This window comes from Cryptotermes secundus, unplaced genomic scaffold (genome assembly GCF_002891405.2).
Source record: "Cryptotermes secundus unplaced genomic scaffold, Csec_1.0 scaffold183, whole genome shotgun sequence".
Taxonomy (NCBI): domain Eukaryota; kingdom Metazoa; phylum Arthropoda; class Insecta; order Blattodea; family Kalotermitidae; genus Cryptotermes; species Cryptotermes secundus.
Genome location: NW_019729899.1, coordinates 620,448 through 648,056, shown reverse-complemented (window position 1 = coordinate 648,056; position 27,609 = coordinate 620,448). Strand labels below are relative to the sequence as shown.

The window sequence follows — 27,609 nt, the reverse complement described above, 5'->3', positions numbered from 1 at the left end:
ATGTCTAAGTCTAAGAAAGAACTAATGTATATTATTTGCAGAGCAACATTTGATTGTAGTGTTCTGAGTGACCGCAGTTTCCTAATTAGTGCTGAGCATCTTGATATTCTTGGTTATGGACGAGATCAATCAGGAAGTCTCAGCTACTTAGCAGAAACGCTTAGGCGTATTGAAGAGGCCAATGGAGATAGGTAGGTACTGGGATGATGAGTCTTATCCTTCATCTCATCATAGCACTTGCGATGTGTATCTATTTTTCAAATTGGCACAGAATCCAGAAATGTAAACGTTTTTTAGAAACTGTTCAGTAATGTGTCTATAGTAATATTCCATGTCCTAGCTGCATGTTCATAAAAATATGTAAAAAAATTTGAGAACTTCTTAATGAAATCCTGTTGGTACCTCTAGCCTTCATTAGCTAAAAGATTTCTTAAATATTTTCCCCTGTCATTGTAGAGAGTAGGAGTAGAGTTATAATTATGGAATTAGTAATTTTATGCTTGTGAATCGCTTACTGATGGGGGAAAGTAAAGTGGAATTGTAAGATTTTGTATATGGAGAGTGGAAATACATATTATCATTGCTTGCCTAAAAGTTTTAGTTACTTTTTTGTAATATAACTGCAGCATGTTAACATTTCTTTGCATAGTTAAGGAGATACTGCCAGTTTTTCCTTTTACAAATATGTGTAATTAATTTTGTATTGATTGTTGATCTGTTATCAATGTGACAACTCTTCTTTTATAAATAATCTCATTCTATCTCTCTTGGCTATGAAAGGAAAGTACTGGTTCCAATACATGCTGATGCTGATGGACACTGCTTGGTACATGCTGTGTCTCGAGCTCTTGTTGGTCGGCAACTCTTCTGGCATCCACTGCGCACCCACTTGAAGAGGCATATTCGTGAGAAGAAAGATACGTATAAGGTATATTGAGTTACGCTACATATAAGTTAATTTTACAGTTCACTTAATTTGGTATGGATTGGCTCTTTTGTATGTTTTAAAAACATCAGCTATAAGGCAGTCTGATATACAACTGTTGTATTCAGGCCGTAACTATTTGAGGCTTGATTTTTAACTTTCCCCCTTTCCTTACTTCATTGTGATGCAGATTTTGAGTGTTGTGTACATTTTAAGAGAACTGATAAACGAATTATAATTAATAGACGATAAATAGAAGTTATAAGTTGAATAACATTAGTTCTTGTATTTTAACTTTTAATATTAGCACTGCTATCATATATCAGTTCTCAACAACTACTGCAAAGGATCACGGTACGTCCACAGACTGAGTGACATCCAGCAGCTATGACACTCCTCAGAAACTTGTGTGTCTTTAAATACTGTGGAGTTCAGCGATATTTGGAGCAATTAGTGTCCCACTCTTTGTAAGCACTTATGCACTTAAGAACAGTTCTCTGTTCAGTTGCGACTTCAAAGCAGGCCATTCCATACCAAATCAAACAGAACGGAATTATATTTCAACGACACCATGTGGCCCGTTGAAAGTGAACTGACATTTCGGAGGAACAAATCACCTGTGTCGTCAAAGTCAAGTTGAGCAAGATACCAGTGAGAAACAGGTGGCAAGTGTAAAATTAAAGAATTGAACCTTGTTTTGTAGCTGATTAAGTGACTTGTTTCTTTCAGTGTTAACATGAGTAAGAAATGCAGTTCGTCACAGTTTTGAACCATTGTTTTACAAAATTCTGTAATTTTTTGTATGAAAGGAACTGTTGCAAGACTTCATTAATGCATCAGAATGGGACCTGATAATTGAAGAGTGTGATCCAGATTACGTGCCAGAAGAGGCTAAGGGAGAAATTCTAGGCCTCCGTAACATTCATGTTTTTGGGCTGGCTAATATTGTGAAGCGCCCCATAATCTTACTTGACTCCGCAGCTGGCATGAATTGTTCAGGAGATTATTCAGGTAAAGACTGTGTGAAGTTACATGAAGATATTCTAAGAATGGTAGTATACTAAAATTTGAAACTGTTTGCATATGATAGAGGAATTGTTACATTTTTAGTTACAACAGCAACTGATGTGTCTGCTATGACAGCAGCCATACAATAATGCAGTGATAGACTTGCTGAACTCTTCATTTCAGAGAAATATAAAAGCTCTTTCTTGTAATTCGGATTAGTAAGCTTGTGTTTTGACTCATTTTATTAACCTGTGAATAACTCTTGTTAATCTCACCAGGTATATAAAGTGTATGGAGAATAAAAGCTTCCATCCTTGTGTATTTTCCCACAATTTCAAATCTGTCACTTTTGTCATCACTCATCTCTTTCTGAATTTATTTTCTTTTGACCCATCCAACATGTGCCCAGCCTTAGAACAGGTTTATTTTCCAATCAGTTGCCATTTTGAGTATGTGCTGTTTTTCACAAGCTACAAATGGCCAAACATCATAAGTGCATTACTTGTAAATCTTTTGTAATTTATTAGTTATACTCCATCACTTTTGTTTCAAAGCCTGTCTCTTTCTGGTTTTCTTAATTAACTCAAGAAATGTTGGTCCTTCAGAAGCTGACAGTCATCTGAAACTGGTTTTTCATTCATACTGTACTCATACATATTTGTAGCTTCATTCTCAGCAGGAGGCATATGGAAAAAGCTAAAAGTGAAATAGCAAAACCAAGCTTCATTATAAATACATGGCTTCCATACTCTGAGGGTTATAGTTTATGGAATTTTGAGTAAAATGGAAGTTTATTATTGAAAATGTGCCACCCACATCTGCAGAAGTTAAAATTTCCAAATTATATGCATTANTGCTTTCTTCATAGTCACTGCCGTGAAAGCCTCAAATCTTATATATGCATTGAAATAGGATTGTGGCCTCTGTATTGGCAAATATGATACTGTTCCATGCTCACTGTGATTAGTTAATAGGTTGTTTAATGAATCTCTGATTATCTGCATTGTTGTGAAGTGTAGAATGAAATTAGAGAATGATGGTTTGTGGGGAAAGATGGAAGCAGTTGTGGTCTTATCCCAGCATGCACCTGGAATGAGTGAATTAAACAGCGAAACCTTGGGATAGCCACAACATTACTGCTGCTCAGTACAGTTCAGCATCTTACAGCCAACTCACGTACACATATTAGGGCACTATTTCTCATAGATATGTGCTAATGTTCCATTGTGTGTTTGAAATTACGTGAAAAGTGTGTAGAGCAGAGCCCCGATTATTGTGTGTTTGAAATTACGTGAAAAGTGTGTAGAGCAGAGCCCCGATTATTGTGTGTTTGAAATTACGTGAAAAGTGTGTAGAGCAGAGCCCCGATTATTCAGCCTTCAGCTGTGTGACATTCAGTGTTACCTGACTTGACTTGGGCTCTTGAAACAATGAACATTGAGATTTTACCGTGTATGTATATTAGTGTTGCATTTCTTTTGCATCTTCATTACCAACTAAATATTATTTATGTAGTATCATGATACAGTTATGGAATCAGTTGGGTAGATATTTACTCTGTGTTTGTAATGTTTTTGTATCATTCGTCTTTTGGTTGTCTGACCACCCTGTGGTTCGGTTTAGGTTAGATAATTTTGTTTCACTGTATTTTGTATCATCAGATGGGTGGCCTCTTGATATGCATATGTTCTGTTACAGCTGTGTTTTTACCAGCTCTTGTTAACCCTGAGGAATGCAAGGGTAAGACGAAAGAGCTCAACTTGCCGCTATGTCTTGCATGGAGCAGCTCTGCGAGGAACCACTTCATCCCTTTGGTGGGAATTGAAGGAGGTGACATTTCTTTTGTAGTCACATTTCCTAACAGCACTGTTGGAACTGTACAGTGAAATGACTATCTTGGAAGCCGTATGGAATAGGACATGTACATATACACTTTTTTGTTTAGAATGACCAATACTGTGACATCCCAGAATACTGACCTTTCTTCCTGGGACACTCTGTATATCTTTTATTTCAAAGGATCTTTTTCACTGTCACGCTTGACAAGTAGACCAAGTCTGCTTGCAGGCCTTTTTAGAAACAGGCATCTCAGAATGAAATACGGAAATGAAAAACATTACATAAAGAGATTGCTGTTAAAAATGTAAAATAAAGTGCCAGAAAATGTAAACAGGTTTAAAAATTATGTTCAAGTATTTCAGACTCAGCTGGTATGAAACCTCTTTTCCAATTTTATTCTCAGCATTGTTATTTTGAGTCCACTTTTGTTAGGCAATTTACAGGCACTTTGATGATCTGTGTCTGTTATATGTTAAAAGTTCTTCAGGTTTATCTTTTGACAGTTATATATAATGCAAAGTCTGGGTGAATCTTTCCACAAACATGTTTCTACTGCAAGATATTTTGTTGTGTTTAGTTATAATTTGAGCTTTTTTCTACAGGTTAATTAGATCAGGAAATTGCTGGAACCTTTTTTTATCTTCACAGTAGTTGTAAGAAACATTTTCTGTTGCATACTTTAAGTTGAATAAGTCTTACACTGAACTTAATCACCCTCAGTTATGTTACAATTGAATTCACCTTAAAGGAATTAACAATCATTCTTATATTACACTGACCTCGAGAAATTGATGATAGGGGCCTGATCAGGTCTTTGGGCCAAGGTTTGTGCATGTCTACTTTAGTTTTACCATGCAACTGTTATGTGGATATTAGTTGAAAAGCTGATTTTTGCTGTTGTAACCTGTCTCTGTGGAACTTGTATATTCATTACTGTGTACACACACAACTTTATATAGTTTTGCTCTGAAACTTTCAAATAGTTAATTGTAGAAGTAAAGTAATTTCAGTCCAAGCATGCACTTTTTGTGAATTAGTCTGATTTTACTCCTTTGGTACTGATTTAACTTGTATAAATCACTTTTTCATTATGCTGGAAATACTGGCTGTTTTTTATTACTACTGTTGGTTTAACATAATTTAAGAGCACAGAACAACATGTACAAAGAATGTAATTTTTTTACTAAGCTGGGTATCCTGATCACAAAAGTGATAATCAGTGTGGGATTTGTGGTGGACATAGTGGCACTGAAGCAGATTTTCTCAAATTTAGTTTCCCTTTCTAATTATTATTCAATCAACTGCTCTATATTCATTAATCAGCCTGTCGTTGATGCTGTATTGTCACAATACTGACAGTGTTATTACATGACAAATTTAAAAAAAGAAACGGTGATTGAAAAGGTGTAATACACAATTCTTTTTTTGTTATCTGTTGTTTTGGATGCATGACATGAACCATACATACCACTTATTATGTAGTTTGAAATAATGGCATTATTTGAATAAGAATAAACTTTTATTCACTAATAGAACACCGTTTTTGTTTTCAAATATGGTTGATACGAATTATAAGATTACTTTTAAAAAAAGGATGCTGTTCTGGTTCAAAATAAAATAAACAAGATGATGTGGTGCAGATTTTTTATGTCCAGGTTTGGAATCAACACGTCAGAGTTCATGTAAAAAGTTGCTGTTCTTTTATGTTACTGTACCCTTGTTGAATAGTGTTATTATGGAATCAGTATAAGTAGTAGTGAATTATTTTTATCCTTTATTTTGAATTAATTGTTCCAGAGAAATTGCCTGTGATTCCACGCAGACTGTTACCAGAAGTGTGGGGTGTACCTCAGAACCTGTTGTCTGTATATATGAACTTCGATGATCAAGATTGTATTGCTATTGGTAGGAAAGAGAATTCATTTTTGTATGACTAAAGTCATAGTGTAAGAACTTCTGTTGTGCCATAAAACTTTATGCAGTCAGATGTCAATAAAATAATCATATACAATTTACAGTTTTGCAGAATATACCAGTTCTTGAAAAAAAAAAACATTGGATTCACTGTCCTACAAATTCCAGATGAATGAAAACTTATGTTTAACAAACAAACAAATTTCTCTTTAAGTGTATTTATTAGCAGTTTAAGTTAAGCAGAGATTTAAAAATATATTGAAATGCAATTTTTAATACTTCAGTTATGTCTTTATTTTTAATTTTTGATCTGTGTAAGAGAAAGAATGTATGTACATAGCTGTTGCCGGCACAATGTATAGACTCTTTGACAATGCTTATTTTCCACACATAGCCATTTGGTATCTAGCAAGAAGAATTACAGCTTCATGAAGTAGCAGTGCAGCTGCTACTGACATGACATAAAGAATAACTTAAACGAAGACGTGTAATGTTGCATGGTAAAGCATAAATTACACAAGATTTTAGGTTTTAATGGCAGAGTAGTTTCATATTGTGTGCATGATATATGGTAGATGGGTACCAAATCTCTTCATTTGCATGGTTCATTCAGGGTTTGGGACCAGCTCTGATAGAGGGCTCAGTGGAGTAGTGTTCCTTAATTTATCGTAACACTTTGCGGACCGGCGATTTAAATATTTAAATCACCCTGGGGACCGGCATTTTTAAACTTACTACCCTAACTTGTGCACTGTTCACTTTAAAAATTAATATAAAATTTCCCAATTAATTTTATGAACTAAAATTTTTGGAGAACACTTTTCAATGCTCCTAGACATGCTTGAGAGTGTGATATTTCTGGAAACGTTCACCTTTGTGAAGTGGCATTACAGAGAACTTGCAACTGTAGACATGCTCCTTTTTTGTGAACTGTGGAAACATGGCATTGCCTAGAAAGATGCTTCCCCTTGGAATGTTCATGCTTCACAATTTTCACGAGGGTATGTTTCCGCATATCACCCGAGAGTCGCCCTGTGGGATCCACATGAGGCTTGCGTGGGGTGGGATTGAATGTGCATGGTCGCACTAAGTTTGTGTCTGACTCTGGTTCTGCCGCCACCATCTGGTCTGTAGCCCAGGGCTTTGCCACTTTTATTAGAAATGCTTTGTATTTCAATTTTGAATCAGGGTTTAGATTTTTGTGATTTTTTAAATTTTTTACTGTCACTGCAATGCTATTACCCCCATTATCGTCGGAGCTACGGTCACTTTTCCTGTCTGTGGCCACAATTCTTTGCTCTCCCCTGTCACTGCTGCTCTCTCAAACACTATAACTACGCATATCACAAGGCAGGTCAGCTGGCTCATCGGAAAAGAATTTGTCCTTGTCCATACCCCAACACTAACTGCTGGCTGATGCATGCAGCTTGAAGAGCAACAAAGCATTATCGCTTATAGTGGCTTAAGAAAACAGTGAGATCAACTTACTGACAAGCGAATATTCCAGAGTTTTATTATGCCATTGTGTGCAACTTGGGTGGTGCCAGAGAGATGTGTAGTGTGTTGCAACTTATCGTGTTTTAAAAGCCTGTTAACAGGCGAACGGTCCGCCATGTTTAAAAGCGAAACACCTTTTAAAGGGTGTGCGGTCCGCAAAGTGCTAACATACTATGAAGGATATAACCATTTTCTGAAATATGGTTTCAAAATTTGGGATAATGAATGGCCAGTAACCCATTAAAAGGAAAGTTAGTAACATTTAATTTAACAGTGATACCTAATTTATGACGGGGGCACGCGGTAGCGTAGTTGGTTGAGGTACTATGCTACAATCTGGAAGGTCTCAGGCTCGAATCCTGATGAGATAGATTTTTTCAATTTACCTAATCCTTCCAGCTGCACTATGGCCTTGGAGTCGACTCAGCCTCTAACGGAAATGAGTACCAGAAATATTCCTGCGAGTAAAGGGTGGATGGCGCGTAAGGCTGACAAACTTACCGCCATCTATGAGCTGACTGTCCAGAAAATGTGGGAGCCTCAACGTCTCACAACCCTATGGGCGTCCACGGCCTGTTACAGGAATATCTTTTCCTTTTTTTTTTTACCTAATTTATGACTTAATCTTGTGAATTTTAAACTGATTCTCTTTACATGAAGGCTGAAAAGAAGTATTATTAGTATATTTTTAAACATTACTTCTTGTATGCAGGTGGTAACAAGGTTCTGCAACAGAGCTACATCAGAAAGTTGGTAAAGGCAATGGACGAATTGATGCTGCAGAAGTTTGGTGTCCGTCCCTCATTAGTTTGTGATATGTACCAGTACAACTACAAGAAACCAAGTACGTAAAAGTTTGTTTTATACTATGTTTATTATTAGATAAGCTGTCCCATTGTAGGTCTCCCCTGTTAAGTGTTTTTATGAACCTTAAATTTATTTCTCAGGTGCTACTCCTATCACACCACAGCTTGTAACATCAAATACCCAGAAGGCCATACAGGAACGCCGTGTTTTCAAGTGCTTAAGTTGCTATTCACTTTGTGTAGCACCTCTATCTTCTGAATGGCTGCGTCCTGGAAACAATGGATTGTTTTATAACCTTGCCATCAAACAGTACGGAACATTGGAGGACAAGAAAGTATATACCTTCGCAAATTATGTAAGTATAACATGGTGTTAGGAGACTGTGTTCATAGTAGGTGTACTGTTACTGCAGTACATTTAATTCTATTCAGGTATTTGAATTTTGCTATATGTCTTGACCAACAACTGACATGACAGAAACACATCAAAACAAAGTGTCAGAATTTAAATTTAAAACTAAGAGAAATATCCTGGCTTTTGGGCAGTAAATCCAAGCTATCCATAGAAAACAAACTTCTACTATATAAGTGCATAATAAAACCCATATGGACATATGGTATACAGGTATGGGGCTGTACAAAACCATCAAACACAAAAATAATTCAAAGAGTTAAATCCAAATTCTTGTGCTCAGTAACTGAAGCACCTTGGTATGTCTCCAACTTTACTATTCACAATGATCTGCAAATACCATTTCTCACAGAAGAAATACATAGATTGTCAGCACTCTACCATCGAAGCATACTCGGACATATCAACAGACTAGTTGTAGAAATTAGCAACCCACCAGATGTAAGAAGAAAATTGAGGAGACAGTGGCCGTCTGACCTGCCACAATCCGCAGATGACGAAGATTAAAACCATCATCATTCCTCTACAGGACCCGTCAGTATCATCAGTGGATGGCGTCTCTACTCAAGACACTTACTTAGAACAAATTTACGTATTACTACATATTATCAAGAGTAGATTGTAAATATGCTATTAATTAAATAAAAAAATGTGTACCTGTTCTGTTACTCCATATTATCAAGAGCAGATTGTAAAGACGCTATTAATTAAATAAAAAAATGTATACCTGTTCTGCTCAATCATAGGATTATATTCTGGTATTATTTCCTCTTCTGATTATTTAGTTCAGGCTCTCTGTAAAGTGAAGTTAAGCTGAAGTTTATATGAAGATTTACCTTGTTTGAACTGTTGAAATTCGTTGGCATACATACATCTGTGGAAAACAAAATTCTGTTCTAAAGAATTCTGATAAATTTGTTTAACTTTGGGATTAATGAGTAATACTTTGTTTAATATTCTAAAAAAACGAGTTTTGGAAACTGGATCTGTTTCCATCCTCAGGTGAAAGGGTGGGAGGCATCTAATCCATTACAAAGAATTAACCTCATTCACTGGTTAAGTGATTAGAGAAATGTGGATGAACATCTTCAGGGTTAATCTGAAGCACTGATACCTGTCTGCTAGACTACAAGGCCTTATAACCCAGAAGACCACAACTTAAATATATAATCTAATGAATTTCCAGTTCACAGTTTGCTAATAAGGTGATGCTTATACCCATTTCTTTAACTTATGACCAATTTGCATTGATGAAATTTTCAATGTGGAAACTCCCTATAAAGTTTTTAATTAATCTAAATTTTACTGTTGCCACTACAATTACTGCCTCTACTACAACCACCACTATCACCTTGAACTTGCATTCAGTACTTTAATGTTTGCATCCATTCATGTATTCGTTATATAGGTCATCAAATTTGCAGCCAAATTATTTGTAGCTTAGACTGTGAACTTGGATTTGATACTTAAAAAACTCCTCTCTGTATGCTACAATAATAAATCTTGTACACTATTTATGCAGAAATCATACACGATAACAAACTGAACAGAGTTGTAGCTTCAGGAGTTATTAGAAGTACAGCCTTTGACTAATCTCTCTTCTTTTTTTAGGGTGTATCCTGTTCATATGATGCAAAGAAGGATGTTCTGGTTCTGAATAAACTCCCAGGTGTTGAAAAGTGCTCCTTCTGCCTGGAGTAAGTAGATTATTATTAATTGTATGGTCTTTTCCATGAATGTACATAGACTATAGCACACATTCTTGGAAATTAATACACCCAAATTCACTCTTCCGTGACACTGCTTCAGCTGTGGTGTATCCTCCCTGGTCAGCTGAGGTCATAGTGAAGTTGTAGCAACTTCAAAAAACAAAGTTTACATATTGCATCATGTAGAGCTGTGGCAACACATTCCCATGGCAACAGGTATGCGTGCAGCAATATAGGTACTGTTGGAAACGGTGCTTTCTGTTCCTTCCATGCAAAGGGGTTATAAGGAGGACACGTGAAGCAACAGTAGTTCATTCGGAAGGGAGCTGCCGTTGAGAGAGGACTTGAGCCCGGAAGCAGAGGACTGACAGTTGCTAGGAACCGTTACCAGGAAACTACTGGTAGAGAGACTGCAGGCTGGAAAAGACTTAGTATGATTTAGTAAAATGTGGAAATTAGTGTTGGTGCTATAATCAAGTGTAATTACGAATAGTGTGTTAAAGTGGTCAATAAATGCTATATCCAGTCCAAAATCTTGTTGAAGGTCACTTTAATCCATGACAGAATTTACAATATAGGAGATGCTGACAGTATTTCTTTTGGCTGTGGTGTGTTCTCCACACCTATACAGATCCTGGCTTGTACACTGTAGTTGTTCTCTGGGGTAGGACAGGATATTTCGAGTTGTTTGTTTTCTCTAAATGAATTATTATTCTTTGTATGGATTGATTTAATAAATTTTACCTTTTAAATATTCCCACAAGAAGAAATCATGTGGAATAATACAGGGAGAATGATGTAGTCCTAAACCATGACTTATAATTCATTTTCCAAATGCTTTATGCAGAGTTGTTCAGCATGCGTGGTATGTTTGGTAGTATGTGCACTTATGAATATTACTGGATATGTATATAGTAGCTTTTCTTTGTCAGTTGCCTTAAAAGGGCTGTATTATTTGGCTAACGCATCTATCAGAATTAATGGTTGCTGCATAAAACACAGGGCCATTTATCTGTCTTACATTCTGGGCACACCAAACACCAACTTTTACATCATGGAGTGGAATTTCATAAAATGTGGATTTTCAAAGATTCAGCATCTTTTATTTTGTTTGTTCACATGTCCAATTAAAGTAAAATAATGCATTCTCTGATAAATTGGCTGAAAGTACCAATTACAGAAATGAAATCTGGCTGCTGGCTCAGTTGGCTGCAAAGAATGCACTCAAAAACTGTGGGCGTTAAAAAAATAGTTTTTGTTTTCGTAATCATTGTAGGATATATATAGATCACCTGTGGGCACCATGCTACAAGCTGGAAGGTTGCGTGTTTGATTCCTGATGAGGTAATAGGATTTTTCAATTGACCTAGTCCTTCCACTCGCGTAATGGCCATGAGGTCTACTCAGGCACTAATAGAAATGAGTACCAGGAATCTTCCTGGGAGGTAAAGGGCAGCTGGTGTGTAAGTTTGAGAACCTCACTGCCATCTGTGAGCTGATTGTCTAGAAAATGTGGGAGCCTCAATCTCACACAACCCTATGGGCCTCCACGGCCTGTTACAAGGATAGCTTTGCCTTTTTTTTTTAATAGATCACATAAAAACATCTGTGTGACAGAGACATCATTGAAATTTTTAAACAAAAGTTGTAATTGCCTTAATATCTGCTCTTTTCATGTCTTAAGCTGTTCTTATTGTTTTCATCTAGCATGAAGCTGCGATTAGTTTATGCTGATGGCACCATCGCATACGAAAATGGTGACCTGACCCCAACACGTGCCATTTCATCTCACTGTCAGTGTGGCTACAAGCACTGGTGGAATGGAAAGGAGTATGACAACCCTCCAGATCTGGTAAGTGTCAAAGTCCATTGGTCTCTTGAAGCCAGCCAGTGCACTGTAATGTAGACTGGTCTGTATATGATACTGAAACCCTCATTTTGAGGCATCTTTTGAGGCCTTGGGTCTGAGCACTAAACTGAGGAATATCATAAATTGAGGCAATTTAACACTCAGATTACTGGCTTGGGATCATTGAAGTTGAACACTGAATGCCAGAAAATCTTGAGTCAAAGAACATTATATGGGGGTCATGTAGATAGAACACTTCACAATGCTGTTATTATCGAGGAAATCAGCAAGCTGCAGTGCAATTCAGTTTAACTAGGACACAACTGTTTATTTGGATCCTTCTCTGAAATTATTTATTTTCTTAAATTTCTCATGTGGTATTGCTTTACCTGGTGTATTTGGTGGACTGTGAAATGTTATGAATTTTTTTTAAGTATTCATGATTTGTCACATTTTTTAATTTAATTTCTATGAACTGTGGTTCGTCTAGCATAGATTTCTTTTCAATTCTACAGTTTGTCTTTTTGAAACTTCTGATAATTTGTGGTTGTTTCCTGGTTTGTCTTTTGTTTTAATTAGTGTACATCATGGTTTCCTTGTCTGATGTTTGATGCAGAAGAGGTTATACATTTGTTCCCCCCCAGCTTTTTGGGACCAGCTTTTCCAAAATTCATTATGGATTAGGATTCCTTGTTTTACCCTGTCACCTGAAAAGAGAAAAACAAGTTTCCTAAAATTGTGGTTTAAAGAATGGACAGTGTCCAGAATATCTGTCTAGAAGATTGTAACACTGTCATATCAGAAAAGGGGAGTGGGTCCAATATAGTGACTTCTCAGGCAACTGGTTGGAGACGTTATTCCTTGTGGTCTATTCAGAATAAAAGAACTCATGAGTACTGCTGTGAAATTGATATCTTTGTCTTGTCATTCCTTTGTACAATCTTTGTGCATAAAGTTCTGAGACTGATTTAATATCTCAGCTTAGGTAGATGATGGCAGTTCCAGGAAAAGGTGTTCTAAATACGGGACATTTTACGGCTCGCCTGTGTTATTGACGTTAGTTCACTTGACCTCCACTAGGCGGAAGGGTGCCGCTAAACACAACGTTACTGTGCTTCAACATCCCCCGTACTCCCCTGACCTTTTTCCATGTGATTTTTCTTCTGTTTCCACGACTGAAAAAAAGCTAAAAGGATGGGGATATGAGAATATAGAGGCTATTCAAGCAGCTGCAACAACGGAGCTCAGAGCCATTCCGAAAGAGACATTCACTAGCTGCTTCCAGGACTTGCTGAAACACTGACAATGGTGTATTGACTGCGGAGGGGACTACTTTGAAGGGCAAAGGAACCATTAGTTAATAAGTTGAATTTTGTATTTTTTACAGACTCAGTCTCGGAACTTTATGGACAAAGGTTATATAAACTGTAATCACATTGTTTCGTTTGAGGTTATCACAGAGTCTTCTGGGTTGTAATGCCATGTACTTCAGTGAGCGCTTGACATTTAAGAGGAATATATGTTCCCCTAGAACATTGGGTTTTCTCTGGACTACATGGTGTTATGTGCACATTGTGTCACAGAACTTGTTAATAAAGCTGTGGTCTGGTAGACCACCCAAATTAACAGACATCAGCATCTGCTCGTGACCTGTAGATTGCCTATGTAAGATTCGCACCCTGCACTGTCATATTTAGATTGATTTCTGTTTCTGTTCAGCAAAGTTTCGATCAGTCATTTGTACTACACAGATATAAATGTTTCCAATTCTGCATTGTTATTGTTATAACAATTTCGTTATTTGAGTCTACAGGTTTTCTGGTCAGATTCAATATTTCTTTGCTTCGTGTTGGCTCTTTGTATGACATAATGTTGTCGTCAGACAGTGTCTGTTTATACTCAGTTTTAATTTACTTCTTGTTTGTCTTCATGTTACGTTATGTTGTAAGACAGCAAAGGTGGCTGTGTTTGTATATGTTGTGTGTGCAGATCCCTGTAGTGATGACATGGAAGGGGCGTGAGGCTACTGAAATCATTGCATGGTTCCAGTATGAGTGTGACCCAAGCCTAAACAGCAATGTGTTCCAGGTTGCATCCTATGTTGTACAAAAGCACTTTCCAGGTAAAACTGTTTCCTTTGTAACACTGAGGTATTGTTCAGGGAATGTGAATAGAACAGTCTTGTTACATAGAAAGATGTCCAGTTGAAATAATACAAGTAAACCTCATTGCATATCAACGGAGGTAGGACAACCAAACCTCCGTAGTTACTTTAATTTTGATTGAAAATTTACCCATCAGATGGTGTATTAAGTTCTGCATCATATATGGCTTTCCTGTCATATTTTGTTGTGTTCATATTTCTTCCATCTTATTTACATATCCGATCTATCATAATCTAGACTTCACTTCTACACAAATACAAGTAGAACTGGATGTAAGTTCTGTTTTCCAGTTACTTCATCTCCCTGAGGCCCAGAAATTCTTTTTTTTACATAAGTGTAATTTTTACTCTTTTCTTAGACCACATTTAATAATCATACAAGAAACTTTTAAAATTATAAGACTTATTTTACAATATGATTCATAATGAAATCTGCTTTATTCCCTAGGTGAGTTTGGCAGTGAGAGGCTTGTTCAGAAAGTGGTCACACAGATCCTAGAATTGTCAAAGTGCTTGGATGCAATGCGAAAAAAGTCAGGATCCAGTGCATCCCACCTGCCTGCTTTAAAGGTAAGTGAAAGGAAAAATAGGGCAATTAAAAAAATCTGTGGTAAATTAATACATATTGCAATTTCAAGAACTTTGCAGGTGTTTCTTAGCAGGTGAAAAAAAAATCTGTTTCTGCTGTCTTTTGACCATTTTTAAGAGTTCTGGCAAAATATTAGTAATGCCTAGAACAAGGCTGTGCTATGCCTCAGGTTGCTTTACACTGTGGAACCCCAGATTCAATCCCAGGTCAGGTCAGGTGAGATTTATGGTGGACAAAGTGACACTGGCAGTACTTCCATTTCCCCTGCCAATTACAATTCCACTGACTACTTCATACTTGTCTCTTGTCCAGGGCTGGTGGAATACTCCCATCACTAGCCAGCATCCCATGCGGACTCTTGTTCGCCCATTCCGTGTGTTAAAAAGGAAAAGAACCAGAACAGACCTAGCAGTACATTTGATATCATATTCTGAAAACTGAATGCAGAGTTGTGTTTGTACAGTGTCTATTCTGAAGTGGGTAAACTATAAGACCCTTTATTATTATTATTTTGTTGGAACATTCATTACCTTTTTGTTGTTGTATAGTGAAGTCTGCAGGGTTCACCTGTTAGCTGATATTATATCAGGTAAGGGTGATCCACACTGGACTTTAGCCATGACTGTTATGCAGGCTGTTTTATGTCCTTTTTTGATTAGCCTTCTAGGAGTGCCACACTTTGGAAGAATTGCACTTTTCTTAATAGAGCATTTTAGTAGCCACGTAGTTTCTTGAATTGAAGTTGCAAGTGTTGAAACCGTAAGTTAGCTGGTCATCATAGTCACATAGGGCAAGTGAGGCTGTTTTGTCCTTGTTCAGGCACCTTTCACACATGGGCCTATTTGCTAGTCTCTGAAGATGTGTCCCTTTAACATCTTAACATGTCATGTGGTGCTTTGTGTCATAGTGGGTATGACATCTCTACATGTCATGCATGTTTCCAGCTGTAATGTTATAGATACAATGACAGTCAGCAATGCAGATTTGCACGTTGTGCTTGCTCGAGCTCCTAGATACTGCAGAGAGTGACAGGATGATGATGACTGCTTCATAGCTGTCCTCAGTTTGAATTTTTGTGAGTAAACATTATGGCAGACCCTAGCAAGAAGATGCGTATGAGTGATAATGTGTTATATGAACTGTTGCAAGAGAATGAATACAGTGGTATTTCAGAGAGTGAGTATAGTAGTGACAGTGAAATAAATTTGAAAATTTCATCATGCAGTGAACAGAGTGTCAGCTCTGATGAAGAAGAAAATATCGCTGACAACAGTAGTGTGCAGCATGGCATATTGGTGAAGTCAGGTGCTGAGTCACCATGTTTTGCATTTACTGGCAAGTGTGGCATAAATGTTGATTTAGAAGACCCCAGTAAAGCCTTGGAATATTTTGACTTGTTTTGTACACCAGAAATTGTGGAAGTAATAGCCAGAGAAACTAATAGGTATGCCAGATTTTTTTTAGAAAACATGCCTAATCTAAAACTAAGATCTAGCACCCATCACTAGACGGAGATGAACAGAAATGAAATGATGAAGTTGCTGGCATTCTTNAAACCGCTCGCCAGAACCACAGGAACTTTGCTGCAAGACAGGCATATGTAACGATGACTTGGCACAGATAAAGTCGTGTCTTATTTATACTCTGTTCTACTGACAACAGGCCAGCGAAAAATCTAACAATCTACAGCAAAACCATCAATTATTATGGGCGTTATAACATAGGTGTGCAGCTGAACGAAACATACACGTCGAACCCCCCCAGACGATTTAAATCCCTGACGAAACATACACGACGAACCACGGCAACGGGTTAAGGTACAACAAGTGGCTAAGAGATGTCTGAATGTAAGATTTTAGTGGCTAGAAAGTGTACTAATCGACTGGTATTGAAAACTACGCCACTACTGTATGTGCCACTGGAGTTGCAACAATGTTTCTGGTGGTGGCACTCATTCAGGAAGCTGAGCCCTTCTTGGGAAGCCACCAATTGTGCAGCTACTCAAGAACTTCCCAGCATTTTATGGAACTTAAAGGTTCATTACTGTGTTCACAAGAGCCCTCCACTGGTCCCTATTCTGAACCAGATCAATCCAATACATCCCATCCTGTCTCTCTCAAATTGATTTTAATATTGTTCACCCACCTACGCCTTGGTCTTCCCAGTGGTCTCTTTACTTTCTGGCTTTCCCACCAATTTCCTATATATATTCTGTTTCTCCCCCCATTTGTGCTACATGCCCTTCTGATCTCATACTCCTTGACTTGGATCACTCTCATTACACTTGGAGAAGAGTACAAGTTACGAAGCTCTTCATTACGTAGATTTCTCAAACCTCTTTGTCACTTCATCTCTCTCCAGTTCAAATATTCTCCTCAAGTTTCTTGTGGTATAATCATTTTAGTGATGATTTCATAGACTGTACAAGATAATGATTTGCAGTTGATGTTTGAAAGAACAGATAGCTTTTGCTGCATATTTCATTTGTCCACACTAGCCTTGAGCTTGCAAAGGAACTACAAGTTCAGCCTGCATGTCAGGAAGAATCGTCTCTTATTGGTGAGGCATTTAGAGATGCAGGAGGTCATAGTGCAGTGTCACAGTAATCAAACATGTGAGTGTGTGTTTAGGCTGGAGGTAGTTTTGTCAGTCAGCTTCTGTGATTGTGTATCATCTCTAAACACCAGACAGGACTGCATGTGCTGAATCTGCATCAGACAGACATGCCTTTGTGGTCACATATTGGGAACTGAAATGCATGTCAGTGGCGACAGTGGTGTACTTCTTGAGAATAATCCAGAAGTATGGAATTTTACTAATAAATATATACAGGATGTCCCAGGAGGAATGTGCCAGAATTCAGGAGGGTGTTCCTTATGTTAAAGTATGCCGATATAACCCAAAACACCTATGTCCAAAGTTGAACGGTTACAGAGATAATGGCCCGAGAAAAGCGTGGTCTTATGGCGGGTCCACGCACTCTACCTGTCAGCTGACAAGTCTTATCGATGTTTGTCCTTGAGTGTGGTGATGACGGTTCACACTAGCTGCATACACTCGCATACCAGAATGTGCAGTCAGCCATGTTATGGCAGTGCTTGCCATTCATGTGTCATGTATAGTGCTTGGTACCCTAAGGACAACTATGACATGGCGTGCGAGTTTTTTTGTAGTTCAATTTAATGGCTTCATGTCACTCACAAGTTAGTTTGATGTTATGTACATTATTAACATTACAGAAACCACATATTCCTGCCAGTTTTAATATGTATTTGGTAATCAAGAAGTGTGTAACACCTGTCAAAGTTTCACACTTCTCTGGCCATTATCTCCGTAACCGTTCAGCTTTGGACATAGGTATTTTGGGTTATATTGGCATACTTTAACATAAGGAACACCTTCCCAAAGTCTGGCACATTCCTCCTGGGGCACCCTGTATAAATGAAAATATAGATACATGAACTCTGATAATTGATCTTTCAGAGACTTTTTGTTTCATAATTTTATGACACATGGTTGAGATATTTAATTTTAAAAAGGGAGCAGCAATTATAAAATGAAATGCTTCAGTAACAAATATAAGTGTTCGAAGAATTTTAATGTCCCACTGCAGGAGAGATAATAGCACAGAAAATATACCATATCACTTCTCAGCTGATTCCTGTTTAGTCCTAATACTTTCTATTTAATCCTCCTGCAGAAGGTTCTTGAAGGAAGTCTTTTGTGTGATTGTGCAGTGGACTGGCACTATTTTTATGGTCTGTATTGATCCAGTTTTTGATGATGGGCATCTGGACAACTCCTTTCGAGATGTCACATGCCAGTTGAGATCTTATAAAAGGATGTTCAGATGTGTGCAGTGGTGAACTGAAAGTTTGTAGAATAGCAATAATGTTATAATTGAATGTGCGTACCCCCCTACGTGTGACAATAATAGTAAAGGTGCTATAGTTTACTCACTTGAAAATGGAGAGTGTACAAACACAACTTTGCATTCAGTTTTCAGAATGTAATTTACAGGTGTACAAAATGTACAACCAGATCTGTTGTAGCGCCCCCTTTTTTTTTTAATTCATGTGAATGGGTGAGATGGAGTGGACTTGGTATGTTGGCCACTGATCGGCATATCATACCGGCCCTGAATGATAGACAGTATGCAACAGTCAGTGGAATGACAGTTGGCAGGGAAAATTGAAGTACCGTGCCATTGTCCCTTTGTCTACCACAGATCTCACATGACAGGTTGCTCAGCAACTGATTGCCTGAGCTATGTGCTGTAACTTGTGCTTTTCAGTTAAATATAATGGCCGATTCGAAACCACTGCTTATGTATGTAATGTCACAAACTTCTAGCACGTATTCCAGTTGTGGCATTTATAACAACCTTGATATAGTGTGCACCCATAAGTATAAATGCAACTTAAACTGCTTCATCTCTTACTTGAGTTCAATACAAATTTGTGAATTTATATTCACATGTGTGCACATGCAATGAATTATGGATGGAGTGTGGCTGGGGTTTGTGGGCAGGGTATGAATGATCTGTTCTTGTATGCATGCAGAAAATAATTTTTCTTATAAAGGACAGCTCCTAATTAGAAGCTGGGAGTAGAAGGGGTTATGTAAGTTCAAGAAAATCTTTAATTTCTTGCTTCATATAATGCTAATGATGTGAACATTGAATTATTATTTGTTATTTTCAGATCCTTATAATTTATTTAAAGAATATATATTTCTGTACACACTTATTTAAACCTTAGTGGTATTTGTATTATATGTAATTGGGAGTTTTTTCCCTCTTTCTCCCACTTTGGAGCGTAGGGCTGATTTCTGAGTTTAATTGATCACTTTTACAGATGGTAGGGCTCCTTGAATGGTGATCAGCTTGTCGCAAGCCCTCTACCTAAACACAGGAAAAAACAAACACAGAATAAATGCGTACACACACCAAACATCCATGTCTTGTGTGGGATTTGAACCCACGATCCTGGCTTCTGAGCGAGCGAAGATAGTACATGCCTTAGATTGCTCAGCTACCGTGACCGGCAGTTGGAAGTTGGGGGGTACATATTTTGACAGTTTTCATATGTGATGAGTATCTGGTAAAATATGCATTTTTAAAAATTTTATAAATTCATGTAATATCAAGGTTCCACTTTATTGAAAATACAGGGAAATATACAATGTAAATTACTGTTATAGGAATTTGTAAATCTCAAGCCAATGAAATAAATGAAAACCAATATCGACAGGAATTGTGGACGCTCAATATATCACTGGTGAATGAGGCTAAAATGCAGATGCTGTTGTAATGCATCAGTGCTGTCTAGAGTGCACAGTAGGATATTAGAGTTTTATTATGTCTTTTGTAAAGAAAATCTCTTCCCTTCCCTTCACAGGCAAGAGGGTTTTTTTTTTTTGCATGGGGTTGAGTATGGTCTGTGGCTGTCACTTGAATAGCCCTCTTTCAGAGGAACTGTACTTTGCCTCTGCAGCGGTGATGCTTAAAATTGTTTCATATGACAATGCACAGTTTAGAGGCTGAGTGTAATATGAGCAGTGGAAAAGACAGATACATGTAGATACTTCCTGAGTGGAATACAGGAATATATGAGTTCTAAGAGTGTTAAATCAGAATTATTTGTTAAGATTTCTCATCTTCCATCAACCAATACTTGTGCAAGAACAGTACAGAAAAATTATGTGTCACCACGAGATGTATTTTGAAGGTATGGGTATATTGAAATAAGAATAAAACACTGTTGGGGTATACAGAGGAAGAGTGTAAAACATGATGGCTCATGTATTTTTTTTTATTCTCCATTTTGTGGCCTTTGGAATTTTATGTAACACCTAACGAAACTATCTGCAGTACATGCATTAATTTGATTTTCATATTTCAGATCTATCATGAAGATGAGTCAAACATCCATGTTCCCACTAGAACTGATTCAAAGCAACAGGAGACTGGTATTAAGCCAAAACTGACCATTACTTCACAAGAGGAAAATGAATCTAAGATTATATCTTGTTCTGAAGGTCCAATAGCAGTTCAGCTCCAAGGGAACAAGGACCAGAGCAAGAAGATGGCTGCTATGACTCCTGTGGAAACTCAGCCCCCTATGGATACATCTGCTGATGAGACAAAACAGGGACTCCCTGTAGCAGAGAAAGATAAAACCAAAGTTATAAATGATGCCAGGATGCAGAAAGCTCAGATTGGCTTGAAAGAACAACAGTTGGAGTACAAACTGCGAAAAGAGCGAGAATATCAGAATCAGCTGCACAGGCAGGCACGTCAGTTGGCAAAACAGACACGCCCCATTCAGGACCCTGACAGCTTTCATTCTACCAATCCTGAGTTGGCTGGAATGTGGAATTGTGGGACATATTCTGTTCATGCTAAATCTAGAGGTCGTGGTATATTATTTGAAGAGTACAATGCGGTTGAAGAAGATATTGATGATTTCCAGTCTGATGATAGTTGTGGAGCCAGTTTTCATTGTAGTGGAGCTTCTGCTTCACGAACAGGCGATTACACATACCCAGTTGATCAGGCTGAGAAGTCCTCCACAAAGACTGTACGAGTTGGACCTGGTTACTCAGTGTTAGCATCACCTAAGCCATCATGGTCAACTACTGCCACTTCTGAGTCACAAGTTACCTGGGCTGAAGTAAGTAAAAGTGTAAGTATGTGGGATGGATGATAGGTTTGATTTCTGACATGGGCAGGGGTTTCTCTCATACTGCCTTCAGACCTGCTCTGGGACCCAACTGGTCTCATCTCCAATGGGTACTGGGCACTCTCTGACCAGGTTAAGAATGCATCAAGCTATGTCTTCACTCTCCTGTGCATCTTAATGATGTAGTCCTTAATGCTTTACAATTCCTGTGTGAATATACCCTGTCTGAGCAGGGGGTATACTTTTTCTTGAGGTTACTAGTGTGGCCAAGGTGACACTTCAGAAGCCTGTTGCATCAGTTTGCCACTTGACGCCTCACTGTGAACACACATTGTTTTTACACTAACTGTCCTCCTTATAACATCTTGGCATAGACTGCACAGAAAACACCTTTCCTCTGTTGCTGTTTACAGGCCATTGCCTAGTAACTGCCATTGTCTAGTTTGTTTTGCGGCTGTTGCTTAGCAGTGGGTCTGCTTGCAGCATATAGAATCCTCTACATACGAACACTGGAAAGGGAAAACATCACTGATTCAACATTTCACAACTAGAAATTTAACCATTATAAGTGATGTTTATGTATTAATTTAGCAATAACATGATTAGTTAAAATATTAATTTTTAATGATTTGTATAACATATGTGTATTTCTGGGTAGTGTGGAGACCCTTCTGGCTGAAACATGTAAAGCTGTATCTGTATAATTTTATCTTGAACTGGTTGAACTTCATGGCATTCGCTTAAATGATAATTACAACTTCTGACAGTTGATGAAAGAGTCCATTCTTCCTAATTGATGAGTGTGTTTCACTGTCAGACAAAATTCCTGTAAATTGAGGGAGATACAACTTAACTGAGACAGTTGAAAAGAAAATTAGGTTTGGTATTTCATCTGCCAAAAGATGAACTCTATAACATGATCCATCGGCCTGTCTATTGTCTAAAAAACTGTCCTGTTTCTTGTTTAAAACAACGTTTTGGAGACTGGATTCTGTCCCTGTCCTCAGGTAAAACCTACTCAGTTAGCCCCTATCTCCAGAGATAGGGGCTAGCTCTATTGGACCCAACTGAGTAGGATGGGGACAGAATCCAGTCTCCAAAACATTTTGTTTTAAACAAGAAACAGGACAGTTTTTTAGACAATAGACAGGACAGTGGATAATGTCTAAAACATAATATTTGTAGCAATATACCATCGTCACAAACCTTTAGATCTTATTTCTGTAACATGAGTCACAAAACTGGTGACAGAGCATGTTAACAATATAGTATTGCAAGCTACCACAAAAGAGAAATTAACTGTTATTGACTCTTTGTACAGAATCAGCAAGGATTGCCAACCTAAGCTGAAGCAGCTTTCTTCAGCATGAAAGTGGTGTTCTTTTATGCCACACTTGGTTTTTAGGTATTTTTATAGTTTTCTTTTGTAATTACAGGTGACTTGTTGGCGTTTGGGTTTATGTTCCTGAAAATTGCATAAAACTGGAAATATGTAATATAATATAGTCTGGACATTGATAACATTGTTAAATTACCTACTTAAAAATAAAACTTAAGGATGACTGGAGCTAGATCTCACTTCAGGCAATTTGCTGGTGATGCTATTGGGCACCTGGATCATCAGAATTAGATGAGTCAGATGATGCAGGTGAAGGTGAGGTTGACTGGCTGCCCACCTGAAGTTGCAGGCACAAGCTGAAGGGGAGGGTGAAGGTTGCTTTGCTTAGTGGGGGCTGGAGTCCAGCTGGGTCCACTCAGCACGGCGGCCACTGATTGGCCTATTGTACCTGCCCCAGGTGATTATGTTGATGTAGAATTTGGTGGAATGAAAATTGGCAAGGGAATCCGAAGTACTTGGAGGAAACCCGCCCCAGCGCCACTTTGCCCATCACAAATCCCACTTGACGAGACCTGGGATCGAACCGAGGCCGCTGCGGTGGGAAGCCAACGACTACCTGCTTGAGCTATGGTGCAAGAAAAGCAGCATGTAGAACAACAAGAATTTGAAAGGGGATCTTCCACTTCTCCAGTAGGCCACCAGTTCCTCTAACTCCCTGAAAAAAAGTAATTGAAATATCTGATATTATCTAGCCATTTTTATTCACCCTCTGTACAACAGGCAGTGTTGTTTTTACATATCCCTTCAGTGCCTGTCTATTCTGTGAATGATGCACCATGAAACATCATAGTTTGTAGTCCATCAAAGTGTTTCCATCCAGAATCACTGTACATAGATCTAATTTTAAACTCAGGTGTTTTCTTCTTTTTACTGGAAATGAAAGTGCAGCTCGCTGTATGCTTCCAGAACAGATTTGTGTCATTGAGGTTAAATGCTTGTTTTGTTATGTAATCTCCTTCCTTAGTTACAGTGAAGAGATTACACAAAGCTTAACAGCAGTGTGATATTCCAGTCCTGTTGAGATTGTGGAATGCATGGTGGCACTAGAAGAGCTGAAACCACTTCCAGTTTGTTGCGACAGGCTTATGTTCCTTTGCATCTTTCATCTGATATTTGTACAGACTTCTTGCTTTCTCTTGAAAGACCCATTCCAGTTAATGGGATGTTTTGCTAGCGTGTGGCCTGCTTCCTCTTCTTTTTTCTCAGTTGTTTCAAACAAAAATGTTTGTAGTGACACTGAAGTTCGTGGTTGATTAAATGCTCTTGCAAATTGGATTAGCACTATTGCAGATGGTAATGTAGAACATCTCAGTTCCATCATCATCTGAGTATCAGTACTACACTGGCTTCTGAAATTAATTTAGAACTTTCAACTTCACCTCTGAAATTAAATTTTGTAGCCCTTTTCTTCACTTTATCTTTATGCACATTCTTGTTTTCATGCTTAATTTTTTCTTTCCAGTCATATTTTCAGTAGATGCAAAATTTATTTATGTCTAAATGTCTAAAAGAGCTGGAAGAGAGAAGGCGATGTGAACACTGAACAAATGCTGAGTTTTGTGGAGGAGTAGGAAACAGCATGATGTGAGTCAAAATGGTGGGATGAGTCAGGTAAATTTCTCACACAACTCAGTGAGCATGCCAGCTTTTGCTGTCATAGCAGATAGGAGATTGGTGATTTTCATGACACTGAAATTAAACTGTGGATATGGGAAAATGCAGATAATGAAAATGTGTGTAACAGGAGTCACCTTTACAGTAGTATGACAAAGACAAATTTTCTTCTGAATAATACCCGTTTCTCATACTTGTTTATGGCTGTGTAGCTATGTCCTATGTAGCCACCAACACAGTCTCTCTGTAGCATCCTGTAACAAAATGTTCATCTTCAGCAGTATTTGTTATTCTTTATTTTAGAGTGCCAAGAAAATAGGTCCTTGGTTTCAAAGGAATGAAGAAACCTCCAATGTTCCTGAGAATCATAAAATGCTAAGTAGGACGTCTCTCATTGGATTACCTGGTCATACAGACAGTAGAATGCATACACCAGGTTCAGAACTGAATATAGCGTTGGAAGTGCCCTCCACTCCAGCTGAAAGAGGAAACAGTAATTCAGCTGAAGGTGGTGGCAGTGGTGATGGTGGTGGTGATGGTAGAACAAAACTGGATGTGATCTACAACCCAGAAGAAGAGAATTATGAAACAGACCATTCAAAAATGAGTTGAAGAAGGGGGTGTTCGAGAGGTTTATATGCTATTGTTCCTGTGTGAATTTAAGATTTTGTTGAAAATACAGTTTTATTTTGTATGGTAACTGTTGCCACCTTACCTTTCATTCCAAAATATCTTGAGGGTTATATGTCATGGAGAAATACAGGTCATTTAAAACTTTGTAATTCTGAGTTTCTCATTGTGTAACCTGATACATGTCCTAAAGATCCACGTGCATGAAATATGATGCTGCAAGAGAGTTACAATGAATTGTAAATTCAGACAAAACCAGCCATCAGGTATCTGTAGTACAGGCACTTTTCAGATTAATATCATGGATAGAGGACAATACATGAAGTAGAATGACTGGCTGTGTGAAATCTGATATTGGTGAAGATTGTCCATGGTTTATGCTAACCGTCTTACAGTGTATACACTTTTTCACCTTATTCTTTACTTCCACACTACATGTTTCGGCATTAATGTGCCATCCTCAGGTGTCTTAATGCACGTTAAACTATTGTACTGCATGCCATGATGTCTTCATTCTAAAATTGCTAAAATCTGTATTCGTCATATATGTCGATGAATTCTAAATAATAAAACTTCAGGATTCATCCTACGTCACACTCAAACACGTGAATTACGCCAGTCCTCTTTTATGTGAGCATTCTTCCTACGTACATTTGTGTATCGTGTTCTGTGTTGTGTTTTGCTCCTGTTACTGCATGTGTTGTACTGCTGGATATCACCTGAGGATGGCACATTAGTGCTGAAACATGTAGTGTGGAAGTGAAGAATAAGGTGAAAAAGTGTATACACTGTAAGACGGTTAGCATAAACTATGGACGTGAATCAGTGTAACAGGACGCTAAAATATAACATTGGTGAAGACTGTCTTTTGATTTTGATATGATCTTTTTCCTTATATTTTGTATATTTTTTAAGATTTGTTGATCATTGTTTCATTATTAATTGCAAATTAAATTATTGAATGTAGGAATAATAATCTTAAATTTGCCTTGATTAGGCAGTTATATAACATGACATTAATCAGACTTTGTGTTCTTCTATTTTGGTATCTGTACAATTCTCTTGTTTCCTCTTTACTGTCACATGTTTCGGCCTAACCGGACATCATCAGGTGTACAGGTTGTGATGAAGGAATCTGCTGTTCACTGTAATGCTGTTCTCGTTTTCTTATGTAGTTGCCTAGGATTCTAGGTTATGCAGGCTAGCCAACTGTTTTATTTAGATGTCCTTGAACCTAGAATCCAAGGAAACTACACAAGGAAAAAAGAACAGCATTACAGTGAGCCGCAGATTCCTTCATCATAACCTGTACACCTGATGATGGCCAGTTAGGCCGAAACATGTAGTGACAACAAAGAGAAAATGACGAGAGAATGTTAACTAATGTTGCACATAGATGGCAAAAAGGCAGAATACAGAGTCGGATCTAGGCAGTGCAGCAGGATGCTGCAATTTAATATAATGTGACATTAAACATAGCTCCGAATTTTGATATACTGATGCTTGTGTTTGCAAAATCTGTATTGAATGAATACTTTTAGTTTAGAGTATCTGTAGGATTGGTGAAATGTTCTTAGCATGTTGTGCGAAGGTCAGCTTTTTGTGCATTTCAGAAAATTTGTTACTTTACATTTCTTCATATTTTCGTCTGGCTGTACCACGCGAACCAACTTTAAATAATTTAAAATAAGAGTAAGTAGACAAGTAGACTACTGTTATTTGTTTACCTTGTTATTAATAATATCAGCAAAGACTGTGATCTGGGTTGTGACGCTCTACATTACTGCTCATTGCACAGTCTAAACTCCCACTGCTATGAAAGGCCTCAAGTCTAATTGTTGGTACAATTTGTGACAAATATTTTTCTAGTGTAAATTAGAATTAGAATGTACTGATTTTCTGGCCTGAGTGTTTAATGTCAGAGATTACTTTTCGTCTGTATGCACTTCTAATTAATGGTTTGTGTTCTTAAATTTTGGCATGTTTTTATGGATGGTATGTTATTGTTTCTTATTTTGTCTTTAATTTTCAGTTTCTTTATTGCTTGCTAGATTTAAATTTATTATTTTTTTTTTCTAAATAGTATCCTCTAACTTTTCCTTGATGCTTGAATTATTTGGAACATGAAGATCTCGCTTTTCCTAATTTAATTTTGCTTATTTGCAGAACAGTTATTCTACATATGAAATAGGATCTGAGTAGGAGCTTGCTGCTATATAAAGCCAAGGACCTGTACATATAGAAGGTTATACACAATTGGACATGGAATAATGTGTGTAGAATATTTCTGTGATAGTGGTAGTTGTAGGTTTTTTAATGTACATTTATTTGAATACAGATCCCAGTTTAATAAGGTTTTCGACATTAATCCTGGTAACCAAGTTTCCTCAGTAATTTTTTTAAGAATGTATCTTGTCAACTAAGAATGAGTGTTTCCACCAAAGACATTTTGGCTAAGGGAGAAGGAGCGTTAATGATAAAGTGGCCACTCATACCTAGTTTGAATACATGTATTGCATGGAGCTTTACCTCCATTTTATTGTTGAAGAACAGACAATTTTACTTCATATC

General features: G+C 37.6%; 1 protein-coding gene across 3 annotated transcripts in view; it reads left to right on the top strand.

Moving 5' to 3' along the window:
* The window catches only part of LOC111865743 (deubiquitinating protein VCIP135), a 36,893-nt gene extending 11,703 nt beyond the window's left edge, over positions 1–25,190 (top strand). Inside the window, exons 4-16 of one of the 3 annotated variants that reach the window (XM_023854008.2) lie at positions 42–191; positions 781–928; positions 1,735–1,936; positions 3,632–3,763; positions 5,570–5,677; positions 7,896–8,027; positions 8,131–8,345; positions 10,013–10,098; positions 11,818–11,962; positions 13,949–14,081; positions 14,572–14,693; positions 20,616–21,386; positions 24,712–25,190. In XM_023854008.2, coding sequence (XP_023709776.1) covers positions 42–191; positions 781–928; positions 1,735–1,936; positions 3,632–3,763; positions 5,570–5,677; positions 7,896–8,027; positions 8,131–8,345; positions 10,013–10,098; positions 11,818–11,962; positions 13,949–14,081; positions 14,572–14,693; positions 20,616–21,386; positions 24,712–25,020 — 2,653 coding nt within the window. In that variant the 3' untranslated portion in view covers positions 25,021–25,190. Of the gene's footprint in view, positions 1–41; positions 192–780; positions 929–1,734; positions 1,937–3,631; positions 3,764–5,569; positions 5,678–7,895; positions 8,028–8,130; positions 8,346–10,012; positions 10,099–11,817; positions 11,963–13,948; positions 14,082–14,571; positions 14,694–20,615; positions 21,399–24,256; positions 24,380–24,711 lie in introns of those variants that run through there. The other 2 variants (XM_023854007.2, XM_033751946.1) reach the window with 2 other exon arrangements.
* Positions 25,191–27,609: the final 2,419 nt, after the last annotated feature.